This window comes from Wyeomyia smithii, chromosome 3 (genome assembly GCF_029784165.1).
Source record: "Wyeomyia smithii strain HCP4-BCI-WySm-NY-G18 chromosome 3, ASM2978416v1, whole genome shotgun sequence".
NCBI classification, from domain to species: domain Eukaryota; kingdom Metazoa; phylum Arthropoda; class Insecta; order Diptera; family Culicidae; genus Wyeomyia; species Wyeomyia smithii.
In genome coordinates, this window is record NC_073696.1 from 186,826,713 (window position 1) to 186,844,573 (window position 17,861).

The 17,861-nt window shown below is 39.4% G+C and overlaps 1 protein-coding gene across 6 annotated transcripts; it reads left to right on the forward strand.

Moving 5' to 3' along the window:
- The first annotated feature begins 14,661 nt into the window (after nt 1–14,661).
- LOC129726477 (uncharacterized) lies at nt 14,662–17,368 on the forward strand. Of its 6 annotated transcripts, none has more exons than XM_055683229.1 (4): nt 14,662–14,954; nt 15,214–16,032; nt 16,089–16,985; nt 17,037–17,368. In XM_055683229.1, the coding sequence occupies exons 2-4, from the start codon at nt 15,971–15,973 to the stop codon at nt 17,287–17,289; spliced, it is 1,212 nt and encodes a 403-aa protein (XP_055539204.1). In that variant the 5' UTR covers nt 14,662–14,954; nt 15,214–15,970; the 3' UTR covers nt 17,290–17,368. The 6 variants fall into 6 exon arrangements, with proteins under 6 accessions (XP_055539204.1, XP_055539202.1, XP_055539200.1 ...); XM_055683227.1 differs by having other exon boundaries at nt 14,663–15,008; nt 15,824–16,028; XM_055683225.1 differs by having other exon boundaries at nt 14,663–14,954; nt 15,214–16,028.
- The last annotated feature ends 493 nt before the right edge of the window (nt 17,369–17,861 follow it).

Sequence of the window (17,861 nt, forward strand, 5' to 3'; positions counted from 1 at the left end):
ACACTCGTCCGTAAGGAGATTTCTGTCCGAGTTTCTGCACATATCGGCTTGCAGTACGCAGCCTTTACGGCAGCTGTTCAGCTTCGCTCAGAACTTTTGAGTGTCGTTAGCTTGGTACAGTTCTTCCATCACTACGCGATCTCGGCCTCTTGCTGGCGCTTCTTCTTTCGGAGGACTGAGTTTTGACTGTTCCGTGCCTGTCGGTATCCTTCCACGTTCGCTCTCGTACGGTGTTGCAGCATTCTCACCCGTTCTTTACCTCGACTAACTGTTTGCATTCGCCGTCAAATCAGTAATTTCTATGATTCGCAGCCCTTGTACCTAGTAGCGCTACAGCAGTGCTACCAATGGCGGATCGGACGCTCCTCCAGTCATCTTCAAGAGTAGCTGTGCCAAGCTGCTCTACCGTGGGTAACGCTGCCTCCAGCTGCTGCGTGAATTCTTGTGCAACCTCGGCGCCCAGCAGTTGCTCAATATTTGGTCGTGGTGTTCGACTTCGGCGAGTGTTATGCACCATCGATAGTTTTTAGCGCATGCACACAGCTACTAGGTAGAGATCCGAATCTTTACTCGCACTGCCGTAAGTGCTAACGTCGACGATATCGGAGAAGAACCAGGCGTCGATTTGAAGGTGGTCGATATGATTGGCCGGGTGATCTCCAAGTGTATTTTTGGATATCTTTGTGGGGGAAGAAGCTACTTTGGGAATTGAAACTTTAAGCGCTCTTCAAATCATCTGGGGTTTATGGTCGACGACAACCTCACTTTCGAAAGCCATATCGAGTATGCCTGTAATAGGGCCTAAAAGGCAATTGCACGATTATCTGGTATTATGTCCAGTAGCTCGAAAACTTCTAGCCAGCGTGACTTCGTTCAGCTTATCAGCATAACAATCAAAAAGGACGGTAGATTGATTCGGCCTATGCGACACGAGAGATATACGAAGTACCATTAGGCCATCTATGATGGCCAATTGGCAGCGGGAGTGGCCCCATTCCATGAAGTGTGAATGGATGCACCGACGAATCCTATCCGGATGGGTCGGGAGGCGCCATGCAGAAGTTAGCTTTCACCTGACACAGAATCTGCATCAAGCACGTGGGATGTTCTACGTTTCCCTAGTGTGTAGTTAAGCGAAAATTTCTGAGCATGTCTTCTTCGTATGCCCTTGCATTGCGCGCGCGAGAAGCGATATTTTGACAATGAGCGGGTTGAACACTACTCCGGACAACCTAGTGCGGGCCTAAATGAGGAGCTGTTTGTGCGGCCGCCTTCTAAATAGTCTTAGAGTTGCAAAACAGACGTCAGGTTGACCAATAACACGACCATTAAGCCTTTCCTAACCATCTATCACACTGTGGGACCGTCGGGTCAGCTCTGTTCAAAGTCCCACGTAGATAGCTGGTCGTTGATTAGCCACTCCTAATATAAAGATCAGACGCTGTTTTGAGCCACACCACAATGACCTCTATAATTTTTAAAGGAATAAATTAGTAGGTACTACTAACATATGACAACATTATAATTACTCACTGATAATTACGGATTGCCATCATAGCATCACAACCCTCAGTTGTGTATATTTACTTTAAAGTTATTGAACCAAATTTTACCCTGTTGATTAAACATTTACTATTCCAATCTCTTTCTTTCCCATAGGTAACCCCTGACCTGCCGGAAGAATTATACAACAGCTGCCAATTTGACACTCTGTTCGAGAATGAAACCACCGCTTACACCGAGATTATTCCCACGCTGGGAAAATCGGATCTCTATCCAAGGTAAGCGCTAAACACAAGATTTATTCCACAGTCGTTCGTGTGGCTAACATTTCCCATCACTGCTCACTTCATCCAGATACTTCTACTCGCATCGGAAACCACAAGAGGCCGTGATGGTGTTGAGCGATTTCAGTGCCGACGGTTGGAAAATGGCACCGATGGTGGTGAATTTGCCGCTGGACTACTGTTTGCTGGCAGGTTTGTTGATTATCGCCAGAAAATCGATTCCATTTCGAAGGAAATAATAAATCGTTTTTCCATTATCGTTAACATGTTCGCCACAGTCCGTGAGCTGGGAAGATTTCACGGTGAATGCTATGCTTTGAAGATGAAAAAAAGAGATTTGTTTGAAAGTATTATTAAAAAGTTTAAAGAATCGCGATATGGTTCTGATCTGGATAATATGAGCTGGTTGACGGCGATGAAAACAGCTCCCAAGCGAGCTATCAAAGCCGTCCGCGAGGGTGCTTTCAAGGATGCTGTCCCTGAGGATTATTTGAAAAAACTCGCCCTTGTACTAGAGGATCCCTGGAGTCAGCAGAAACGAAGCGTGAAACCAAAAGAACCGCTCGCTGTGATATGCCATGGTGATTATTTGCGGAACAATATAGCTTTCAAATATGGCGATGAAAGGGTTGACGATGTGATAGTTGGTGACTAGAAGCGGATAATAGTTAGCTATCGTTTCAGGCCCCGGATAAACCAACCAACGTGATGATGTTCGATTTCCAAACCCTTCGGTATGCTTCGCCGATGCTTGATTTCACGGTATTTATTGCCAACTCAACCAGTTATGATGTGCGGGAGAAACACTTCGAGGCTCTATTCAAAACCTATCACGAGGAGTTGGTGCGAACGCTTTGCAGTATTATCGGAACTAATTCGAACGATTTACCACAACATTTCAGGTGAGCTAGCCTCAGTGGACACACGCAGTAATCCAATCAGGAAGTTAATGAGCGAACATATGCGTGGTTTCGTATTCGCAGAACCGTAGAAGCCTGCAAATCAGTTTGCGTGGGTTACATGTCATGGCACGCATTAACTAATCAGCAGGGATGCTGGAGTAAGACGGGAGAGAACTCTTTTCGACTGCAAAAATTGTCACTATTTAAATTCAAATTATTCATTCATTTTGTAGTATGTGTTTGATAAATTAGAAAATTTTTTGTTGTGACTTCAACAATTTTACATTATATTACCATGAATAATTTTTCAAAGTAATCTTATTTTTTCTATAAGGCGAAAATTTTTACGCTTTATATACAAGCTCGTAATCCGTCTTACTCCCCCAGTAAAATGTATTCCAGTTATTCAGCTCATTCTGTTCACTGTATCAATAATAATCCTATCCGGGCATATTACAGCTATGGATCGTTTCGGAAAGAGTTTGCCCAGTATTATCTGTACGGATTCAACATTGCGTCCAGTTTCCTCGGAATTTTACACGAGCCATTGGAGAATACCTTCGCAATGGAAAGTATGTCAACCGAGCAGATTATTGAAGATACGATGACGCGTGGCGGACCAGCATTGGACAAAGAACTAGCCGCCATGGTTTATGAACTGTACAGGGAACACAAACGGTACGGGATAAATCCCGAATAGCGTTGTAATGATTTCACTTTCGATAGGCTGCTCATTCATGCACAACAGCCGATTAGTTTTGAATGTTGCTCCAATGGCATGGCTCTATGTTTGTTTAATAAAGATAGAGTGCTTCGTATGGACTATGAAGTTTTTTATAATCACCACTAGCGGATTGGATCCGAACGTCCAAGTGTATGATAAAATTTAATCTTGTCTATTGTATTATGACTTCCAGAGTGTAAAATAGAGAGAAAAAAAACAGAGTGAATTGAACGCTAAGTACTTGCATACGTTACAAAAATATGTGAAAATAGGTACCACATATATTGGTATTTGCTAGAACGACCCTTTGCTGGTGATGTGTAAAAGTCACATAATTTAATTGAGTAATTAGGTCAAGTAAAATACTTTATATATTTGTTAGAAGTTCGTGGCTGTCTAAAAATACATGCCGGTTTCGGCCATCAGTTTTCATCGGTGAAAAGAATGAATCACTTATTGGCAGTTTGTCCCGACGATTTGAGCTACCCCAAAAGTTTGCCGTTCTGTTTTTCTCGCTGTGTTGAAGTTTTATCCGAGGACGCTAAGCGAAAATCAGCTGAAGCTATAGAAATGTCCAAACGAACCGACGATAAGTGAGTTATTTATCTTACTGGTAATAGTCGATGACTGCACTGGTAGAAATTATCGATCACTGATTAAGACTGGCGTTATGGAAACTTTTATTTTAGGTTAAAACTTGAGAATAACAGCTTCCGCAGTCAAATGAGTATTTTATAAGCTCTGTGACACGCGTGGTTTGAAGGAAAATGGATTTCAGAGAAAATTCTCTCATTGTTTTATTACATTTAATAGTTTAAACTGTAATATTCGTTCAGTTTTGCTCACTTAGAGAATTATTGAAGAGCGCTCTTTTACAGTTCAAATCTGATTAACTTTGAAAAGCAAAACAGACACAAAGACATGAAATTTGTGAACATTTGCGTCTTCATATGGTTAAAATCTGAGAGAGAGGCGCCAGCTGGCTTTGTTTTTGTTCTCACGAATGTCATCGTGAACCAGGCTAGAAATGTCACTGGGAACCTGATGAAATGAAATATGGAGAGTATCGTAGTCGATGTAAATTTTTCCGGCATTTATTTTTTCAAGATAATTTTTTAATAAATATTTCTGAAAGTTAAATTATATCTATTGTTTTTTTTTTTCATTTTGGGTTATTTCCAGTCTAATTTAGCTGTAAGTATGCTAACTTTTTTGCTTTGGTGATTTCAGCATTATAACGAAAGTTCTCACTTTATCAAAAGCCTGCATATCAATATTTCAACCGACGTCGCTCAACCATGCATTTAGAATTAAAATACTGTATAGTTTATTTTTAATTTACAAGTAAATATGAACTTGCACTATGTAATCAATATTCACTGTATATAATATTCACTTTTTAATATAATATTCACTTGAATATAATATTCACTTGATATTGACAGTGAAGTTATTATCTCTTTACATATATTGTAAAACAAGTTGGAGGTTTTTTGAGTAAAATAATGTATAACCATCTGATTTAGAAATAGGAATAAGCTTAAAGTAAGAACAATAATAATTATGACACCCACAGTATAGATGTGAAGCTTATATAGGTGGGATCTCACTAGGCAATGACGGCACAGACCATATCGAAAATAATCTGCCTAAATTTTTATGTTAACCTTAAAAGCACTAATCGAAAGCACTAGCATCAACCACCCAAAATCAATAAAACATTGCTGATGCCTGTCACTGTAAAATTGAAATTGTTTTGAGTTCCTAACATTTATTTATAAGCCTGAAGAGCATTGCGCGGAAGCGACACATCGTTATTATTTTGAGCTTGTCAACATGCATTGCATACCTTCAATGCATGTGTCCGTTTCCAACCGCCTCTCACGTCACTGAATTCTAACCACCGCATTAAAAGCATTGGATCAATCGAAGATCGATGAAAACAAAATGTCGACAGATCTTATTGCAAGTTAACCTTAATTCACAGAATATCATCAGAACTACTAATTATCAATTGCGCGGACGGAAACTGAATCCATGAATCTACTTTCGCTACATCAACAATATATTATAATATTCAACCGATATGACAGTCATCTCAAGTTTTAACATATTTTTGAATAATATCATCATCAAAAGGAGTAACACATGCGCACGCTGACTTGATTAAAACGATTGTGAGATATTTTTCTTGCACAAAAACAAAAACGAAGTAGACGAAAATAAAATTGAACTGTCATTGAGCTGGCGCCTCTCTCTCAGGTTAAAATGTACTGGTAAATATTAAAGGTAAGTTTCTCTACCATTCCATAACTCTGCGTCAATATTTCAAATAAACTATTCTTGTGTTTGCCTGAATCAGAAAAAAACTAAAGTCTGTTTCAGTTAGTTTGGACGCTTCTTCTCATTTACAGCGCTCCTGGTTGTCACATTGAGAAACTGTAGACGTTTCGATCCTCATAGACCTCTCCAATCGTGCATGTATTGGTGCACTTTACACTATATAAGTCGGATCGAAAATGAGGCAAACAAATCCTTGCATTGATTGCGAAATGTTTATTTTCTTCCGCTGCACAGTGGTTTAAAACGCGAAAAACGTGATCGTTAGCATTTTGAGTATAAAAAAGCCATTTAAAAACTGGAGTGTATTCGACAAAGCTCTTGTAGACCTTAAGAAGCATCTTTTGATGCAAATAATTTTTTGAATAATTCACCTAAATGTGAGATAAAAAAATTATTTTTTGATTTACTTATCAAATCGAAACGAAGTCTTCAGCAAAGTTGTAGACAATTTTACGTAGAAAAACTTTGCTGAAAACATTTTGGTTCTACCTCTTGAAAATCGATCACATACAGGTAGTTTTATACACAGACATTCTTGAAGTTTCTAAAAACCGAAAAATACTAAATAACTTTTTCTCATGTGATTTTAGAGGTCTTCTATGTTCTAGATATTTTTTCATATTTAAAAAATATATCATTCTGCTGAACATACCTTGGGTAAATTTTCAACTTTTTCATAGGGTTTAGGGCATTTTAGATAAAAAAATGCACTTTTTCAAAATGAAATTTCTCTAAAAGCTGCAAAAACAACAGACTTCACTCAAGATGGGGATTAGTGCTATCTTCCCCAGGAAGTTTCATTAGTTTCTTGCAGTCTCTTAAAGACTTGGGCGTGGGTGAAAAAAAAATAATTTTTTTTTGGTTTTTCGGCGGTTTTTCGTGTTTTTTTCTTCAAAGATGTACAGAATCAAAACGATTTTCGATTTTTCATTTGAAAGAACGAAAAGCATTTATGTTTAAGGCACCGTGCATTATTTGGAAAGATGATAATAAAAAACAATTTTTTTTTTCCGCATAAATTTTTATGTCACTAGTGTATGCAGATGACAAGGATTTTTTCCAACAAAATTAGCAACATTCTTTGACGTTTTTCCAATGTTTGAATTCTGAAAAGAAAATGTCAGCTCAGAGATAGATACTTTTATTTTATTTAATTTTGTCCCCACTGGTACCACCGTATGGACAAAATTTAAAAAAATAATAATAATCTATCTCTGAGCTGACATTTTCTTTTCAGAAACTTCAGTTTTTAGAAACTTCAAGAATGTCTGTGTATAAAACTACCTGTATGTGGTCGATTTTCAAGAGGTAGAACCAAAGTGTTTTCAGCAAAGTTTTTCTACAAAAAATTGTCTACAACTTTGCTGAAGACTTCGTTTTGATTTGATAAGTAAATGAAAAAATAAATTTTTTATCTCACTTTTAGATGAAATAATCAAAAATTTATTTGCATCAAAAGATGCCTCTTAAAGTCTACAAAAACTTTGTCGAATACATTGTAGCGTTTAAATGGCATTTTTATACCCAAAATACTCAAAATACTGACGATCACGTTTTTCGCGTTTCAAACCACTGTGCGCTGGCTTGAAAGATAATTTATTTCTACGCGGACTGTGTGATTAGCTTGTGGATAGTATCTTACAGTACCGCGCAACTCAAAAAAGAATATATTTTTCGATTTGTTCAAACCCGGTAGAGTAGAGCAAGAGTCAATTATGAGGCAAGCAACCCGAATTAAGTGTGCGTGACTGAGCTGTCAGAAAGCTCTATAGTTGTTTATTCAGTGGTGAGAATTTTGGTGAGCCGACTAAAAAATATCTTACGACAGTAACGTTATCGTCTAGTTCTTATACACGAATGTTTTTTCCATGTCGATGATGACATGTAAGTATGGTTGTACAATACATTCGGTGTACGATACACAGATTCTTCAGTACACAGCAGCTCTATTGCCAACTTTGCTTTTCTTTGCACGAAAGCCGCCGGTAAAGTACCGACTCGGCACTGCCGAGCAGTCTGTGTTCTACTTCTCACGCTCATTCTTCCTACGGCCTTTTTCAACAGCAGACATTCGTCTTAGGAAAATAAAAAGGGGGAAAAATGTTTCCGATGGATTTGGGCTGTTACCAAAACTCGCTGCTTGTGTAGTGCAGACACAAACGTCCGTATAAAAAACAGCTTCTTTTCTCTTCTACATTCAATATTCCAAACAAATCCTTTAAATAAAGCTGAATCGGCACACGGAGTACATTTTTCGTTTACTTTCATGATGCTCTGTTACCAAACCGTTCTCAATGTGATTACCCAACTGCTAGTGCGCATAGCCATCGCGAACTTACAGCAACAGAAAAAGTATTCCGAGAAAACAGATAAAAGACTGTAGGTACTCTTCGAATGCCTGTGTAGAATATTCTGCTCCCGTGAAGGTTCTTCGGCAGCTGGCTGCTGCTAATGTAAAAATTGACTAGGAAGACGTCGTTTTGACACACACTGTTGACAACCTGGAAGGAGCGTCAAATATAGCTCCTGCCCTCACAAGCTCCAATTTCGAACCTCCACGAATCATATGATTACACTAGACTGCCGGTTGAAACATGGATACAACTGGTTGGTGTTGCCTGGGCAATGTTTTCATCCGACAATAGCTAAGTGAGAAGATGCGACGTGATCGTAGGCGCGTAAATCATACTCCGGCGGTAGAGGAAACGTTTCGCCAACCCGAGCGTCTGTACACCAAGATGGTACGGCTCGTAACAGTACCTGATCTTCATGTTAGGAGCAGCTGATCAACGTCCTGGTGTCAGCCTGGGACTCAAAACAGAGCTAACACGATGGTCCTCCGGCGAGACGAGAGTTGGGGAAGGCCATACGAGCCGCCCGGAAAAGAATATGTTACAAACAACTTAAGAGATAGTACGGATCGGAACATTCGGCATGGACCTAGGCAACAAAATAAGGACTAGCATTGGAAACTTAGGATATGGAACGGCAAAATACTCTGCTTTCCAGGTTGCGACAGGATAACCTACGACGAGCTACATCCACGCTACTTTGAAGTCGTAGCGCTGCATCGCATACAGATTTCCGGACAAACTAAAGCTGTTGGTCAAAGCGACGATGGATCGAGTGATGTGTGTAGTTCGAGTATCGGGGGCACTCCTGAGTTTCTTCGAAACGCGAAGAGGTTAAAGCCAAGGTGATGGTCTGTCGTGCCTACTGTTTAACATTGCCTTGGAAGGTATCATTAGAAGAGTCAAACGGATTGGACATCAATACATCGAAGACGAAGTACATACACGTTAAGGCAGCGCTAACCTCCCACCTCGAGTTCAAGTTGACGAGTTCGTGTACTTAGGCTCACTGATAACTGCCGGCACATTATGGCGCTGATCAAACCGGTAGTCCTCTACGGGCATGAGACATGGACAATGCTTGTGGAGGACCAACGCGCTCTTGCGGTCTTCGAGCGAAAGGTGTTGCGTACCATCTTCGCTGGAATGCAGATAGAGAACGAAATGTGGAGAAGGAGAATGAACCACGAACTGCAGGAGATGCTTGGGGAGCCATCTATCGTCCACACCGCTAAGATTGGCAGGTTGCGGTGGGCTTGGAATGTTGTAAGGATGTCGGACGACAGCCATCATTAGATGGTTCTTGAAACCAATCCGTCAGGGACGGAACGGACACGTGCACAGTGGGCCAGGTGGATCGATCAGGTGGAAGACGACCTGCGGACCCTACGCAGATTGCAAAGCTGGCGAACTGCATCCATGGATCGAGTGGAATGGAGACGACTCTTACGTACCTCCAAGGCCACACCATGACTGGGGACTGTAAGGTAAGCCTAGCTGGCAAACAAACGAGGAAACCGTCCGACGAGATGAAACAGAGACGTTCATACCAGCCGTTGTAATTGGGCCATTCCGATGTTTGCGGGCCATTCACGCTTCTACAACTATAGCCACTTCACGAGGGTATATATCCTGAATTCAATGAATAAAGTCGAGGAAAAGTTCAACCAGTATTATGCATTTTTCGGAATGAAAATCGCAACGGCGGGGATTATACGAACAAGTTGTTCCAGAAACTTTGCCGCACTGAAGGTATACGAATAGAAGCAACTGTACCATACAGTCCGCGGCAGGCTAAGGTGCAGAGAGAATGAACTGGACACTTCCGAACAAGTCCCAGTTCAAGAGCTTATGGGTCCAGGCAGTAGACCGCTGCATATTTACTAAATTGAAGTCCGAAATCTGGCCTGGGAGAGAAAAAGACGCCGTTTGAGATGTAGGAAGCCGAAAATCGACAAACTACGAGTCAGAAGTCCGAAAAGATCGTGATGAATGGCTATCAAGTTGACAATGTCAAGAGAAAGATATTGTTCACGTCACGCCATATTGTATTTGACGAACAACGGAGTGCGCCACCAATCATGAAACCTGTCGAGTCGGTTATGCTGCAAACGGAATATGAGGAAGTGGAGATCTGTCCTTTTACGACGTTCTGGAATGATTCAACGAAGGTTTCAGAATGCTGGGTTGCACCAGCATCAACCACATTGGACCTAAATCTAAAATTGAAATGTAGCAACGAAGCAGTTACAGCGAGCGCAAGCCTATCGAGAGCTGCATGATGCCAAACATAAGTGCAGCTAAAAACTTCTTAAACAGATCTCAATCTGCATCGACGGATACTGAAGCCATCTGAAAACAGTCCTCTGGTATTTGGAGGGTTATGTCAATAATGGATTGGTATTCCGGCCACGTAATCGAGCTACTTCATTGCTTGTTTACGCTGACGCTGACTGAAACGGCTTCCACTCGTAAGACTTGTGATACACGCAAAAGTTCAAGTCTTGTACAATCTTTGTACTTCCCGATTCGCACAAATTTTGCACTAAAATCGCACAATAAATGTGTGAAAAGGACAACGCAACAGTTGTACTGCGAAAACATTGGCACAAATTGAAATCAGAATATGTATCGAATATATATTTATATATATATATATATATATATATATATATATATATATATATATATATATATATATATATATATATATATATATATATATATATATATATATATATATATATATATATATATATATATATATATATATATATATATATATATATATATATATATATCGAATATATATCGACACTTTATTTCTCACATCGAGTGTATTAGTGACTGCTACTCATGGAGTTGTACAAGCAGTGAACAACAACTTGTGAACTCACTAGATTTATATAGCCATAATACTCGATCGATTTATCTGGTTGGATTTGGTCATTTGAAAGTACCATTGAATGATTTGCAAAAACTAACGAAACAAAATTATGTTCACAACATTTTGTAATCAACGCTAGCTTCACCGAAAACCCTCCATTTCACAAAGCCACAAAAGCGTTGCTGATTTTTTATGGCAATACTTGTAAATTGTGAATAATTTTTATTTGTCATTCTGTGCAGGCGCTTTTTTCTCAAGCGACGAGAGAAATGGCTCTCTCGCTCGTACAATTTCCATGTACGTGCGACTAGACTAGACACGTCACATACAATTCACAGGTTGCTCTTTCGGTTCTTATTTGGTTCGGATTGTGACGCGCAAGGCGATGTCTCGTTGCTTCATGAAATGAGCGAGACACCCGTACTGTATATACTTGATACCAGTGTTGTTAGTCTCACTCATACTGTCGGTGCGTGTTTCTGCTACTCAGAGGCATGGCGAAGAATAAGTATCTCGAAAGCGTATGTGCAAAAGACTTGAAAAGCGTAGCATATGTCTCGTCCTCAAGCAGAAAGGAGGAGAAAGGTTTTGCTTCTCGCTCGCTTTGCAATGCTGCTTGATACCAGTTGAAACTGTTTAAGTGTAGTTGTTTGGAGCTACCAAATACATTGAAGAAACTCTAGAGCATTAATTGCGTTATGCCCAACACGCAGCATTGTACTGGTTCCAAATTACATCAACAATTGCGCTAAAAACGCACAATTTTGTACTGGTTTCGCACCATCCAACTTTTGCGTGTACCGTTAAGTTTGAAAGGAAAAAAACACCTATACGTAACTCAAAGCGAGAGGCTTTTCCCTCCGTTTTCTCCGGCACCGGGGAAGGCAAACTACTTCACCAATGTTTGCGTAGCAGAACCGTTCGCTCTTTCATCGAGATATTTTCTATTTACTTCACTATTCTTGTATTAGTGAACTACGGCAGAAGGCCGTGTTCCGGTTTATATTCTACCTTATAATGTACCGTCTAACTACTGCTTCGTGACAGAACATTAGGTTTTCTGCGCATCACATAACAACCTGGAAAACCGCTGATCCATTTCTTACAACATATTCCAAGTCAAAAAACTCATTAACTGTTTCATTTAAAAACAAGTGATCGTCCAAAAAGGATGGTTGAGGCCACTTTTCCTGTTTTCTTCGAAAACAGAACAGCTTGAACATTCGGAAGAACATTTTGCTGGGAAATTATTTACGCCGAAGAGAAGTTCGTCCGGTCTCTCGTCATTGCGAATTGCCACTTGCAGGATGATTATCGCTTTATTACCTCTAGCAGCGTTCCCCGCCAATTCCAACAATTCCACAGCAAGCTACATTGCAGTCACTTGATCAATGGTAGCTTCTGTGCTAACCCACATAACTTACAGGTACAGGCCGTGCCTTTAGTGACCTTAGGGCTGGCCGTTCGTCTTCTTCTACGTTTACCACCCCGAGAAACACGAAGAATGATTGTGAACTAGAACTGATTTTAAAATGATGTGATGAAATAAATCCGTACGATTGTCTCAAATATCTACGAAGAGAACTACCACGCCAAGTGGGCGGGGCTACGCGCACGGTGTTACGGAGGAAAGTAAAAAGTAAAAAAAAAAGTTGAGCTGCCCTGCGCGTTGTTTTTAACGTTACGCTCGAAGTGCAGTTTAGCCTCCCGTACTATTGCAAGTACGAGTACGCTGGGTCTAAAGTAAAGCTATTTTGAAATACACTAGCTCAAAGTGAATTGCTACATACCTCCTGCCAAGTACTACTTACAGTTGGCCTTTCTCAAGCCCGCAAACGCGGTCTTGAAACAGTGCTGAATTTTCTTACCTAGCAAATTATGAAGCGATTAAAATGTGATGCTAAAATTGTTTTCCACTAATTGCGATCATAGTGACTAATATCATATTCATATTTTGACGATCATATTTTGACTATCGAGCTAGTTTGGCTTATGTTTGTAATTTGTTTGTTGTTGTTATTGAGTCGTTTAATATGTGTGATAGAAATTAAACAGCTAGAGTAATGCAACTACACAACTCGGGAAAATCGTTTGATAAATAAGTTAAAAAATGCCATTGGTGTGTAACAATATAAAGACAGTATAAATACAGTAAAAACGAGGTAATGGAGAAGAAATTAAAACATTTTCGATTGTCGTTGCGGTCAAAAGATGAACGCTAAGAAGAAACGCGAGACTTCAATGTTTTTATCGCTATTAGCAAAGGCCGATCAAAAAGATCAATTGAATAATTTGGATGCGCTAAAACCAAGGCGCCGTCTGCTACGGAATGCTGCAATCAAATGTGAATATTTTGCAGAAAAAAAGAAACAACATAAAATTGTCGCCTGGTACGCTGCGGAAAGTCTGCTTGCTACTGATCGATCCGATTTTCGGTAAATAATCCGTTTGCTACAATGATCGGATGAAGAATGAAGACTAAATTGTTGCAGATTTTATATGTGAATCATGACAGTTATACTTCCGGTGTGCGTGCCGTTGTGTACTCGAGCGAACAAAGCAACAACAATGACAAATCGTTTACAAACTCAAATCGATGGTATACTTCAATGTAGGCTGCACTAGAGAAGTTCCTGGATTGCATCTTCGCGAGCACGTGCTTGGTTAAACCATAAACAAATTGGTTATGAATTTTACCCCGTTTACTATTGAAAATATTTCAAAAATTAGTTTCATAAATTAGAGAAATTTGTTTTCTACCCAGCGAGATATTACTCAAATCCGTTCAGTGGTTTCACTCTATTTTCGATATTTCGGAACGGCACCCCATTAAAGTGAAACGTACTCTACGTATTCTATGTCACTCCTTCTTCCCCCCTCGCTTCATAAATGATTAAAATTGGAAGGGGGAGAAAAGAATTCAAGTTGTTCTGTAAATATTATTGATTTTTCGATATATGCGCAGTTTAGCAACAAACCGGTGAAAGTTCCGTCAAAAGGTAATCCAAATGATTAGTAAAAATAATAACATTGTGTTAATTTCCATCATTCATTTGCATACAATTATTGGCGGTGTAATTTGCATACACATCATCTAATGTTGATCTTTTTTTCTTGCTCGGTGTTATTTGTTTTTTTTTTCTTTTTTCTAATATCACAAGACATAACATTCATCGACTATTTCGAACATGGTAAAACAATCAACAACCCGTATAATGGGTCGTATTGGATCGATTTGACGTGGAAATCAAGGCGAAAGTGCTCTTTCACTAAGACAGCACTCCCGCTCAGTCTGCTCGCGATACGACCGATTAACTAAAAAAATGCGCTAAAAACCGTCTTCGCAACCCCCGTATTCGCCAAGTTTAGCCCCAAATGCCTATTTCTTATAGCTCTTTGGCTAGTTATTCGACTCGAAGTGGAAACAATTCCATCACTGCAATTATTACGTTCGGTCGATTGTGATATTGTACTGGAACAATTGGTGATTTTCGTCCATTTGCGTGACAGTTTAGCCGGCAAAGCGCTTTCTTTCTTTGCACGCTACAACACCACACAAAACTTGACTATACTACTTCACCTCTTTTTAAAGTTCAACACATATGCTAAACAGGAAGAAAGAGCAGATAAAATAAATAGTCGCACACAATAACTAGTTTTGGCAGAAGCGAAAATCTTGTTTGAACAGAAGCGCACAAACTAGTTTTGTGTTCGCTGAGCACTCAGGTCGTCGCGGACAATTTTTATCTTTGAATTCCGGTTGTAGTGGCTTAACAATTGTGTTACGATAAAAAGAAGCTTCGTTTTATTATCGGCTGTAATATTACATGATGTATTGCAGGAATTTGATTCCGTAGAGCTTCGAATATTGTTGCAGTCATCATGTAATTTGTTGTCTTACCTAGTCATACGACACGCATGAAAAAGTCTGATAAGTCTTTGCTTCCGAGACACACCCAAGTAATTTATTCGCAAATATTATTTACATTATATGATAGTGATTTGTCATAGGATGTGAGTGCTCTGTCTATTTTACACATAGTGTGCAGCGTTTAGCGAGAGAGCGAAAAAGGGAAGTACAGCAGTTGTGCTTCGTTGGCTTCTCGTGAAAATCATTTGCTCTTGCAGAAACTATTGAACAACGCGACAGACAATTATGAAAGAATCATTTACGTCTGTTTAGGGATATTGGATGAATAAATTTGTTTTCTAAATACAGATGTTTTAGGACCGTATGCAAATTCCAATTTTAATCTGATATCTTTGTGTGGAACGTACTACGATTATACAATACAAACACGACGAATTACTTATGTCACACCAGAATACCTCAAGTACCCCATGCCTGTTTTAGCAACCTAATTTCATCGTTTCAGTTAGGTTCTAATAACAACGGTGACTGACTTGGATTCTGTTATGTAGATTCTCTTTAACATGATGTAGCGTGCATAAAGTATACGCAATAACCAAGCCATAGTGAACGGATAGGATCCTAACTCATAACTTACAAATTCGAGCTAAACTATTCCTACTGTTCATTCATGAATTTAAAATTGAAATCACATTACTATCGTCTTTCTGACCTCATCCAACCACATTAGATGGGCTGAACGTAATCTGCGTAAAACATAAATGAAGATGTTAAGATTTAGCAGGAACTCCAAAGGCTAACACTTACTCTAGTCACTCATCCATCCGAACGATGTTGCAAAAATTTCAGACAGCCGACTGCTGATAAGACGAAATGCGATTACTGTTCAAACATTGAAAGCGTCTAAGTCATGCTGGCTCTGTTACACTCATCCCGTAATCGTGTATCTTTCCGATAGTACTGTGCGGTGTGAGCTAGGGGATGGAAGACGATCGTAAGCTGAAGTTTCTGCAAAACGAGCTACTGCAGGAAGTGTTTGCCAAAAATGTAGATCTCAAAAATCTGCACGTAGTAAAATGTGTTTTGAACGCACCGAAATCCATGGATGGCTTCATGGCCACCATCTACAGTCTGGATGTTGTGGCGGCAGAAAAAGATGCTGAGTAAGTACAAATTATTTATGGTCAAATTATCACCTATTGTATTTTGTCCCTCTATTCCAGTACGGTGCGTAATTTGACGCTATTGGTGAAGGTGATGAAAGGGGACGAGACGTTTCGCCGCGAGTCATTGGGACTGATTTTGTTTCCAAACGAAATTAACGTTTACGGCAACATAATTCCAGCTTTTCGTGAATTGATTGCGGACGCTGAAGCTGACATTGACACCGATACATGGTGCCCGAGAGTTTATTTTGCGAAGCAAGGAAATTTTTCCGGCTATAGTGAGCAGTTTGAAACTATTCTGGTGATGCAGAATGTCCAACCACTTGGCTATACATTAGGCCCACGGTTTGACCTAGACGAGGCCCATCTGACACTGATGGCACGGAATATTGCACAGTTTCACGCGTGCAGTTATGCGATGAGAATTTTGAACACTGATCGACTTAAGCGGCTAGTTGAAACTATCATTCCATTAGATTTCATCAAAGATGGTGAAGTCTGCTTCAAAAGTTATAATGTTGTATTTAAGCACAGCCAAGCTAGATTATACGAATATTTGGATCGAAATCCTAGTATTTTGGAAAATGATAAAATTCGAACGGACATTGCAAGGTTGCAGAAAAAATATCAAGGGAAACCTTCGGAACTAATGCAACTATGTATACAGAGAGATGATGTTTATTCTGTGATTCTTCACGGAGACTACAATCGAAACAATGTACTTTTTAAATATGACGGAGAAACGCCGGTCGACGTTCTAATGATCGACTTCCAGGAAAACCGCTTTGGATCTCCCGCAGTGGATTTGTCTTTTTTCATGTTTATGAACATGAACGATGAATCTAAAGAGTACCTATGGGATAAAATACTTGAAATTTATCACGAGGAATTATTCAGATGTATTTTGGAGATTACAAAACTACCAGCCAACGATGATCGTCTGAAGTTGTACAGGTAAATTATAAAACAAATTTGTGAAAACTTCCTTCAATGGCTATTTTTCAGTTACGAAAATTTGATGTCACATCTGTCGAACTATTTCATCTATGGTGCAATGATTGCGGTGAAATTTATCCCAACAATGATGGCATCACCTGAAGAACTGGACGAAATTGTGCACTACTTCGAAAATGACGTCTATGCGGAGCAGTTCGGGAAAATCCTAAGGCAAGCTGGGGGTGAAAATGCTAACAGGCGTATTGCTAATGTTATGTTACATTGCTCCCGAAAAGGATATATGCAATTTCTGGCAGATTGATTAAAGTAAAAAAACGAAGATGCTGATTGTGTCTCTGGAGCTCGATTCTTTGTAATAAATATTCTTTCTAGTTGTAAAACACCTTTCGTGTTACTCTTATTTAGTGTATTTACCTACTTACAATCCCTCTAAAAAAACTCTATCATGACGATTGCAGCAGAATCTGCTGCTCGAATCAAAGAGTAAAACCTATTTGGAGATTTATGATTAAAGCTTTGAAGCGAAGTACTTCGATTTCAATAATATCCAATAATATCATTTTTGTCACGTTTCTTCCTGAAACCTTACTCTTATTCATTGCGTAGGTGCAGTGACCAACCTTATCACCTTCCTAAACTTTTTTTTAATCATAACGATGAACACACACAGCTGCTATCTTTGGTTTAATGAAAAGAAACCATTGTTCATATTGCTGTGGATCAGCTCGTAAACTCTGGAGGTATCTTTCTCCTTATATTGGTACACGAATACTGAAATTTACCGATTTATTATATAATTACCGAGAGAGATCTGAAATTAACGCATTTATAATTGTCAGGTTAATAGAAAGAGATATATATATATATATATAA